The sequence below is a fragment of the Bos javanicus genome, chromosome 9 (assembly GCF_032452875.1).
Source record: "Bos javanicus breed banteng chromosome 9, ARS-OSU_banteng_1.0, whole genome shotgun sequence".
NCBI lineage: Eukaryota > Metazoa > Chordata > Mammalia > Artiodactyla > Bovidae > Bos > Bos javanicus.
Window position 1 is genome coordinate 88,515,119 of NC_083876.1, and position 10,616 is coordinate 88,525,734.

The 10,616-nt window shown below is 43.3% G+C and overlaps 1 protein-coding gene across 8 annotated transcripts in view; it reads right to left on the reverse strand.

Annotated features, from left to right (window-relative positions):
• Positions 1–10,616, reverse strand: part of RMND1 (required for meiotic nuclear division 1 homolog) — a 34,372-nt gene that overhangs the window by 22,949 nt on the left and 807 nt on the right. For 3 of the 8 annotated variants that reach the window (XM_061428325.1, XM_061428324.1, XM_061428322.1), the window contains exon 1: positions 5,807–5,891. The exons of 1 other annotated variant lie outside the window; for it this stretch is intronic. Coding sequence is in view for 4 of the 7 variants with exons in the window: in XM_061428318.1 (XP_061284302.1) it covers positions 5,807–6,313 (507 nt within the window). In the remaining 3 variants the exon portion in view is untranslated. Of the gene's footprint in view, positions 1–5,806; positions 6,322–7,450; positions 7,505–10,616 lie in introns of those variants that run through there. 4 more of the 8 variants (XM_061428318.1, XM_061428320.1, XM_061428319.1 and 1 more) reach the window with 4 other exon arrangements.

The following is a 10,616-nucleotide window of genomic DNA, read 5'->3' on the forward strand; positions in this document are numbered from 1 at the left end:
TTGCCTCTTCCATCTGTTCTAACGTGTGGTTTAAAAAGCACCAGAAGAATACACGGAGGACCTGAAAAACCTAAAATCAGTAAACTATCCACTCAGAAGCAAAACACTGTTCTTATTGATTTTCACTCAGTTAGGGAAAAAAAGCTGAAATTGTTGCCAAATGTGAGATATATGGATGTGGGACCCTCCAGTTGCACATATCTGATGAGCCTGATTCCCAGTCATTATAGAGGTAAGAAGGCACCGTGACAAAAACACGTGCACTCGTACAGCCAGATGAAAGCTGCTTACTGGAGTACAGACACAGGTTCTGTGCTCAAGATTTAGAACGGCGGGCACTAGCTGTTCTTTTAAGGCTCTGTGGAATTAAGAGGAGCTGGCAGGATATGAGATTAAGGTGACTGAAAGAAAGGAATCCCCCAGGTAAGAGGCCTCAGGAAAGGCCACAGCAGGCAAGCTCTACTCTGCAAAACCTGACAACTTCAGAAGGCTGCTACACAAAATCCCAGGGCAGCCAGTTGACGTCAGAGTTCCTTCTTGGGCCGCTAGAGCTGATGTGCTTAGTTTAGGCTGCAGTGGGAAGAGCAGGACGCATGAAGGAGGAGACAGGAGATAAGGAGAAGATCACCAGCTAGTCCAGGGGAGGGTCTTCCCATTACTGTACTGGAAATGGCACTGGCTGGCTGTCTCTAGCATCAGAGCCTTATGCTGGCAGCCGGGAGAACTATCCAACTTAAGAGTCACCCACATACTGTGTTCAAGGTCTCAACAAATTATCAATAATAAGGTGCCATTTGACACAACATCCAGACTTCTAGCATCTTTTGCACCTGGCAGTAACTGACCAGGGTCGAGGAGGGGGCCAGGTTCTTCGGTTGACACTGTCCCTCCCACTCCCTCCTGTCTCGCGCCTGCTTCGCCACCACGTTTGTTTTTGATCAGGCCCATCTGTGCTAAAAAAACAGAAGAAGAAGAAAAAAAAAAACTTACACTGTTTTACATTCTCAAAAATGGCATAAGTCAAAGCACTCAATCACTACTTCCATGAGAAAATATGTGCTGAGCTCCAAAGAGTCAGGTTATAAATTTTTAAACACAGTCTGTTTTTACTTAGTCATTCCAAGGATCTTTGCAGATTTGCTGAAGATGGTCACCTTCCCTTCTCTCGCCATCTCCTATTTAGTTTGGCTCAAAGTTCCAGCCAGTGTCACGCAGCCTATGGCTCAGCTAACATTACGTAACCTCTATGGCTCGCCACGCTACTTTCTGTATCCTCCTTAAACATCTGGGACCTGAGTCGGTTTAAGTTACGAATCTTCTATGAATAAACGATTCACAAGGTTTACCAATTTGACCTGTTAGACCTATCTTTGGGGAGTTTTATTTCCTTTGCTTTTTGATTTCAAGACTGTATTTAAATCCATTTGGTAAAGGGAAACAGTATGTGTCATCTCCATGTTAACCCCCCCATCATTTAAAGATGTTTTTACTCTGCCAGAAGTTTTCACTTTCAGACATGTCTTTTTCTGGATTTTTTAAAATAATAAACCATTCTTTTTTGGGCATCAAATACAAATATTAATATATAGCGAACTTCAGGTTCTAGGATGGGGATCAACAACTTGTTCTTAAATAAATGTGTCAAACCAACCTAAAATTGTTCTTGGATTTATGACTTATATTTAAGCCTTTCTATTTTAAAATGTTAAACAAACAAAAACCAAACCAAAGCCAAGAAAACCACTGTGTGTGTAGTGTTTCATTCTTCTGGTCACAGAAAACATATTCCAGCAGATGGGGCTAGAAATTTATATATGATTCTTGTTTTAGAATATCACACACTCTGACGGAATACTTTTCTTGAAAAAGAAAGTTTATTTTTATTCACGTTCTTTTACTGAAAAAAAATTAAGGTTTTTCTTCTTTGGTAATCTTACTTCTATGTTACTAGGGGGTAAAAAATGTACGTTTTCCTGTTATATACAGATTATAGGTGATCGCTTCACAGCCTTCTGGCTAAGATCATGTACAGATTACAGGTCAAAGTTATAAAACAGATATATTTTACATTACTACTATAAAGCCTCTTATGGCCTTCTCTGGTGGCTCAGACGGTAAAGAATCTGCCTGCAACGCGGGAGACCTGATTCCGATCCCTGGGTTGGGAAGATCCCCTGGAGGAGGGCATGGCAACCCCCTCCAGTATCCTTGCCTGGAGAATCCCCATGGACAGAGGAGCCTGGCGGGCCACAGTCCATAGCCTTGCAAAGAGTCAGACATACCTGAGCAACTAAGCACAGTATAAGGCTTCAGCTTTTAAGCTTTTTGACTACAACCCATGGTGAGTTGTACAACCCAAAGAAGCCCTTTCACATACACACCATACACAGGCACCCACACCAATAACTGACACGAACACATCACAGAACGGCATGTACCTTGATCGTGAGTGACGCATTGATTCTATTTCATTACACAAGCAAACCGAAGTGGGGAAAAACAACTACTAACCACCCACTAGTTAATCTCACAACACTCTGTGGTGCTAGCCTGAAGCCACCACTGGGTGTCCCCCCCCAGCCAGCATCCATGCCGCTCAGGGAGGCCCTCATCCTCAGGCATCGTCCTCCTCCAAGACAGGACAGACCACCCAGGAGCACTGTCCCTGTCATGATAAATGATGAGCCAATGGGATGTAGGCTGACTATCTCAACAGGGCAGGATCTCTGCAAATGGGACCAGGTGAAGCGCTGACTCCGACATAGAAGGTAAGTAAGTAGGCTCATGCAGTCCGTTTCAGGTGTTTGCGTGCGGCCGCGGGTAGAGGGTGAGTTCAGGTACACGCATGGGGAACGAGACAAAGCGTGTCTCTTTCTGGTACAAAGTAGAGTCCTTTCCTGACTCAGTGCAGAGTGGAGGTAAGGGCTCCGCCACCACAGGGGACTGGCCAGCCCCGTGATGCCCACGAGGAAATGGAGGGGCCCACTACTCGGGGCAGACAAATACTCGGGGCAGACAAAAGCTAGTCTTCGACCTATGGTTTATGTTCACCTTTAAGATCATTAGAAAATAATGCTCCAAAATCACAGTCCCTCAGATCACTTCAGAAAACCTCTTAGAAAAGATTTTCTATTATTTTCCTGTGCTTCCAGAGAAACAACATACTCTTTCTGTTTTTGCAAAACTCAAACTGAAGTCACAGCTACTACATTATGTAACATGTCCTACGTCAGGACCCAGGAAACAAACGATGCCTTAAATTTGGTGATGGAAAAAAAGTTATTTCTTGCAAGACATTCTTATGTTTTTCTTTTTCTCTTGTTAGACAACATGAAATGTACAACCCAGGAGGATTCCTACTTTTTCCTTAATCACTGGGCTTCTCAAAACTAAACATTCAACTGGATTATGCATATCAGGTATCTGATAATATCTCTTTCTCTGTTCATGTCAGCTGCTTGCTCTGTTTTAAATGTAATGCTTCTATTACCTCAATGGAAGCACTAAATTTTGAAAATCTACTTCAAATCCTTTCCTGGAAGCAGAAAAAAAAAATTCTAAAGAAAAATAAAAACAGAATTTAGGAAAATTGCTTTCAAGTCCATGGACAACCCAAAGAAATCATGTCTCTTTGATAATTTACAACCAACAACTATTAAAAAAAAAAAGTGACATCTCTGACTCTGTCAGACTTTCTTTCATTAGACACTTGATCCTGCTCTGGGTTGCCAGATATAACAAAAGAAAAAAGGGACTTGATCCTCCGTGTTCGATCTGCTATAATTCAGGTTTCTACACTTAATTTTCTTTCAGTTACTTAAATGCTAAATTTCCCAGATGATCACATAGCGAAACAATGTAATTAAAAACTCAAGAGCTACAAAGAAAAGGGTGAGAGTAGAATGAATCCCAAACTCCCACCCTTTATATTCTGGGTTTGAAAGAAACAAAACAATAATGTAAACAAAGCTAGAATCCAAATAAAAATCATTTACCAGCTCTGGTGGCTCAGATGGTAAAGAAGCTGCCTGCAATGTAGGACACCAGGTTCGATCCCTGGGTCAGGAAGATCCCATGTCAAAGGGAATGGCAACCCACTCCAGTATCCTTGCCTGGGCTAGCCTATGGACAGAGGAGCCTGGTGGGCTATAGTCCTCGGAGTCACGAAGAGTCAGACACGACTCAGTGACTAACACTAATCAGCCCCTAACTTTACAACCTGAGGATATGACAAGAAGGCCTGTACACATTTTTAAAGGAAGTCAACCTCACAGTAAAAAAAAACACACACACACACACACAAAAACCCACCAAATTAAATGCTCAGGGTCTACTTCTCAAAATCGAAATTTTAACCTGTTTTGACCCTAACCTGTTTTCTGATAGATTCAGAATGTCTCATTAAATTTTAAATATTTGACACTCCTATTTTTAATGTTGATGATACAGACATCTAAGATTCCTTTGCTTCTCTTCCATCCTTTTCAGTTTAATAAACATTTATTAAGTATCAGGCATAGTTTTAAGTATCATGCAAGATACACATGTTAATGAAGGGCTTGATCTTTACCTTAAATATTTACCATTTAGTGGGGAAAAGCATATTGTAGAGAAATTCCCATAAACCTCATAACAGGGACCCCCTTCAACCTTCAAAGGATAAAAAAGCAAAGACCTTGACTCTGCTTTTTCAATTCTAACTTGCCACGTCCTTTGCCACCTGCTCCCACACAGTCATCATCAGCTTAGAAGTGCTTACCTGTCTACACAGTTAACTTAAAATTTTTTTCTTAAACTTAATATAGAATTTCTATAGTTTGAGTTTTTTTAAGTGGGGGCTTTTTTTGTGTGTGTGTGTGTGTCTGACTCTTTGACACCCCATAGACTGTAGCTCACCAGGCTCCTCTGTCCATGGGATTCTCCAGGCAAGAATACTGGAGTGGGTTGCCATTTCCTTCTCCATAAGTGGGGGCTTTTTAATAGCACTATTCCTAAAGTGAACTTAATACTAATCTTTTCCAAAATTTCCTTAGGCCACTAACTAATCCTTTTATAAACTACATTTTTATATTTAATTGCCTCTATTTTGCCTTTATACATATGGTGAGTTCGTGCTCAGCTGCTCAGTCACATCCAACTCTTTGTGACCCCATGGACTGTAGCCTGCCAGGTTTCTCGGTCCATGGGATTTGCCAGGCAAGAATGCTGGAGTGGGCTGCCATTTCCTCCTCCAAGAATTGTCCCAACCCAGGGATCAAACCCGTGTCGCCTGCATTGGCAGGTGGGTTCTTCACCACTGAGCCACCTGGGAAGCCCTTTATATCTACCACTAATTCCTCTAATTACGATGCTGATTCCTTTTGGAGGTAACAGGTTGTGCTGCTGCTGCTGCTGCTGCTAAGTCACTTCAGTCATGTCTGACTCTGTGTGACCCCACAGACGGAAGCCCACCAGGTTCCCCCGTCCCTGGGATTCTCCAGGCAAGAACACTGGAGTGGGTTGCCATTTCCTTTTCCAATGCATGAAAGTGAAAAGTGAAAGTAAAGTCACTCAGTCATATCCAACTCTTAGCGACCTCATGGACTGCAACCTACCAGGCTTCTCTGTCCATGGGATTTTCCAGGCAAGAGTACTGGAGTGGGGTGCCATCGCATTCTCCAACAGGTTGTACTACTAAGCTTCAAAGACCCTGAAAGCAGCATTGAGCAGGTGCTCTCCTATGCTGGCAGGGAGGCCAAGCTGGGACACACAGGGGTTCAGGGAGATCATCAGAGAACAGAGGCGCTACCACCACCCATGTTTTTACCTCGTTCACAGGCAGAACTGGAAGATTGGTCCTAGACGGCTGCCTGGTCCTCGAAGCTTTCAGTGGTCTCTTGATTTGTGGAAAGTCTTGTTTAGAAACTGTTTCCGTGGACACAGATGAGGAATGTCTCTTTAATATTTTTATAAACCACTTAGAACCTAGCAGATTTGGTTTGTGAGTCACTTTCCTGTGAGTACTGACAGAGTTCCTGGTTGGAAGGTGAGCTTTTCCATCTTGGCAACACGCAGTGTTGAATGGAGGGAGTACATTTGTATTTGATATTTTCTGGTTCATCAGCAGGATCTGAGACTTATTCAAACCACCAGTTGCTGCATCAGGAAAGAACAAATCCAAGTTCTGATTTCTTGTCAGGGCTGTGCGTGCTGCAGTCTCAAATTCCTTAAGTGGTTTTAACATTTGATGAATAAGTCTTTGGCACTGACATGCTTTTGACAAAATATGGCGAGATCCAGCCAGGGCTCTGAGAAGTCTGGCTGACATTACCATAACCCAAGCTAAAAGACAAGAATTCAAAGTTCAAGTTGAGAAAAAAAAAAAATTAAAAAAATACATACAAGATGAATGGATATAGAAGTTGTGGTATATATACACAATGGACTATTACTCAGCCATAAAAAGGCATTTGAATCAGTTTTAATGAGGCGGATCAACCTAGAGCCTATTATACAGAGTGAAGTAAGTCAGAAAGAGAAAGATAAATATCATATACTAACATATATATATGGAATCTAGGAAGATGGTACTAATGAATTTATTTGCAGGGCAGCAATGGAGAAGGCAATGGCACCCCACTCCAGTACTCTTGCTTGGCAAATCCCATGGACGGAAGAGCCTGGTAGGCTGCAGTCCATGGGGTCGAGAAGAGTCGGACACGACTGAGCGACTTCCCTTTCACTTTTCACTTTCATGCATTGGAGAAGGAAATGACAACCCACTCCAGTGTTCTTGCCTGGAGAATCCCAGGGACGGGGGAGCCTGGTGGGCTGCCGTCTATGGGGTCACACAGAATTGGACACGACTGAAGTGACTTAGCAGCAGCAGCAATGGAGAAAGAGACATAGAGAACAGATCTATGGACATGGGGGGAGGGGAGGCGAGAGAGGGTGAGATGTGTGGAGAGAGTAACGCGGAAACTTACATTACCATATGTGAAATAGAAAGCCAATGGGAATTTGCTGTATGACTCAGGAAACTCAAACAGGGGCTGTGTATCAACCTAGAGGGGTGGGATGGGGCGGGAGGTGGGAGTGAGGTTCAAGACGGAGGGGACATATGTACATCTATGGTTGATTCATGCTGATGTTTGACAGAAAACAACAAAATTCTGTAAAGCAATTATCCTTCAATTAAAAAATAAATTAATTAAAAAAACACATATAGTGTTTTCCTGGGTAACAGGTATATTTCTGTAAAACAATTTGCAAAACAGATACATCTTACTGAAGTGTGTTGTTGTTAGTCACTCAGTCGTGTCCGACTCTTTGTGACCCCATGGACTATAGCCTGCCAGGCTCCTCTGTCCATGGGATTCTCCAGGCAAGAATATTGGAGTGGGTTGCCATTTCCTTCTCCAACTGAAGCCTACTGAAAGGTTAAAAAAATAAATTTTAATGTTTCCATCACCTGTAGTCAACTTCTGGCCTTCTTTCTGGAGGGTTACAAGGACATGAAAAGGACCTCAAAAAACAAAACAAAACAAAACAAAACAGTAATGAGGATCTCTTCATTTACTTCACTAGCATATCAACTATTTAAAATGAAATTAGTACTTCTAAACCCCTTTATTCAAAATGTATTCAGGGACTTTCCTAGCTGTCCAGTGGTTAAGACTGCCCTGCCACTGCAGAAGGTGTGGGTTTGATTCCTGGTCAGGGAACTAAGATCCCCAATGCCAAGGCCAAAAAAAAGTATTCAGCCTTTACAATAAGATAAGCAATGAGCTGGGACCAGAGATACACCCATGGAAGACTAGGGTTCCTACCATCAAGCTAATGGTCTCCTGAAGGAGACAGGCGTGTGCAAACGCCTCATTATAACTGAATGGAGCAGCCCTAGGCCCCACCAAAGAACTACAATAGAAGGCTCCTAAGTCTACATGAAGAGTCAGGAAAGGCTCCCAGAAAGATTCAAGCTGATTCTTGAAGGGGAACATGCTTTTCAGGGTGGGGCTGGGCATGGCAGTAGGACTAAAGGTTGTGAGACACACACACACACACACACACCCAATAGAAATACTGTACGTAAATAATCTCCCCTCTTATTTACAGTTTAAAACATCTGTTCTTTAAAAGTAAGCCTGGAGGGACTTCCCTGGCCATCCAGTGGTTAAGACTCCACACTTCAGTGGAAAGGGGCACAGGTTGGATCCCTAGTTGGGGAACTAAGATCCCAAAGCCGGCAAAAAAAACAAAGTAAGCTTGTAGTAGTCTATGGGGCCACACAGAGTCCGACAGACTGAAGTGACTTAGCATCAGCAGTGGTAGGAAATCAATAACAATTGTTTAAGAAAGTAACATGCTAGGGGCTGGAAATACAGATACATAACAACAATCTCAGTACTCAGCATCTAGTGGGGGAAACGGTAAACTGTGATGAGTACATAACAGAGTTACGTATCAATTGCTCTCAGGTGCAGAGAAAGGAACCTCTGGCTGTGGGTGGATGGGGCTTATCAGAGGTGACATTTGAACTGGGTTTCAAAAGGGCAGAGGGATCAACAAGTTACCCCCCTCCACCCCCACCAGGTACACAGTTCATTTGACAACGTGCAGCTTCTGCCTCCCCGAAGCGGCTGGATCCTGAGTACCGATGCTAACGAGCTTCCACCACCAGGGAGAAGGCAGAGCTTTTCACGAGAGACGCACACAGTCAGATACACACCTAAGAAACATATCTGCGGTGAAAATGTAGAGGAGGAACTGACAGAGACTAAGACATTGCTTCCTGAGTACTTGGTACCCAGCAAATCCTCTGCTTCACCTCACAACAATCCCGTGAGGTACTTCACAGGGGAAACGGGGGCTTACTGGGGCGGACTGCTTATAGTCAGCCATGCAGAGCTGGAAGCAAGTCCCTGGCCTTTCCAATTCCAAAGGAGACACTGAAATCACCGCATATATGTTATCTCCCTTTAAAAGGATGAGGACAAGGATGAGTCCCTGTGATATTTGGGAGGCAGAACCTGCAGCTTTTAAAATATCTTCAAAAAAGCAGTTTTATCACCTGTCTTCATTGCTTCTTCTCTGATATCCCTGAACCCGCTCCAGTCAGGCTTTCATTCCTAACACTTCACCAAAACCCATTTGTCAAGGCCAGCAATGACCTCTGCATCAGACTTCTCAGCCTTCGTTTTCCCTCACTGACCAGCAACATGGGATACAGCGGACCACTCCACCCCCTACCTCACTCACCACTTTTCATCCTCGCTGGGTGCACCTCTGTCTCTCCTGCTGGTTTCCCATTCCAAGAATGTAACACACCAAAGCTCAGAATTTGGGCCACATTTCCTCTCCATTCCCAGCTCCCATTGATCTCCTCCAATCTCACAGTTTGATATAGTTACCTACACACTGATAAATAGCAAATATTTATCCCTAAACTACTCTGACAAGCATGAAAACTGTAACAGGCTCAAAACTGAGCTTCTGAAACCTTCCTGCAAATCCTACTCTTCCCACAGTCTCCCCAGACTCGTGAAGCAGCAAATACATCCTATATTTGCTAAGGCCCCTCACCTGCAGGCCACCTGGGCGCTTCTCTTCCTTCTCCATACCCAGTCCGGCAGCAAGTCCCACTGGCTTGGCTCTGACCGGTCCTCAACAACCCGGCCACCACCCTGGTCCACGCTGCTGTTTTGCTCAGGGATTACTGTCACAGCATCCACACTGGGTTCCCAGCTTCTGTTCTTCACATTCTTCTGAATATTGCAACCAAATTTACTAATTTACAAAGTCAGATTCTCTCTTCCCTCTTTGTAAAGTTTAATGATGGCCTCACACTTCACTTGAAATAAAAGCCAAAGACCTTAACGTGGACTGCATGGTCCTCCCTTCTCTGGCCTTTACCACGACTCTAATGTCTCCTACAGCTTTTTCCCCCTCACTCCTTTTGCTCCAGTCACTCTGGCATCTGGATCTGTGCACTTATTACCCTTACACTCTTCTCCCAGGTGTCTGTAAACCTATTTATTCCCTCACATCCTTCAGACCTCTGCTCAAATGCCTCCTAGGCAGTGACATCTTCCTGGACCACTTCATTCAAAATGCACACCAGAGACTTCCCTGGTGGTCCAGTGATTAAGAATCCATCTTGCAATACAGAACACTTGGGTTTGATTCCTGATAAGGGAACTAAGATCCCACATGCTGCAGGGAAAAGAAGTTGAGGAGCCCAAACAAAGACCCAGCATAGGCAAAAAGAACCATTAAAAAAGAAGAAGAAGAAGAAAAAAAAAGACAGCAGCACTAGCTTTTTCCACTTTCTATCTCTCCACTGCATTTAACATCATTTACCAATACTTCGTGTTCTTACTTTATTAACTCACACAAGTTATGAACTGAGTTCCTGCCATGTGCCAGACATTGTTCTACTTGCTAACACAGCTGAAAATAAAATAGACAAAAATCCCTGTCTTTTGAAACTTACATCACAGTGGGGATGACAGATAATATATGCGGTAAACCACCATTATATACAATAAATAGTCACAATGCTATAATATATAGTCTTGATGTTACAAAATATACAGTAAGTAGTCACAATGCTATAACGGGAAGAAACAGAAGAGGAA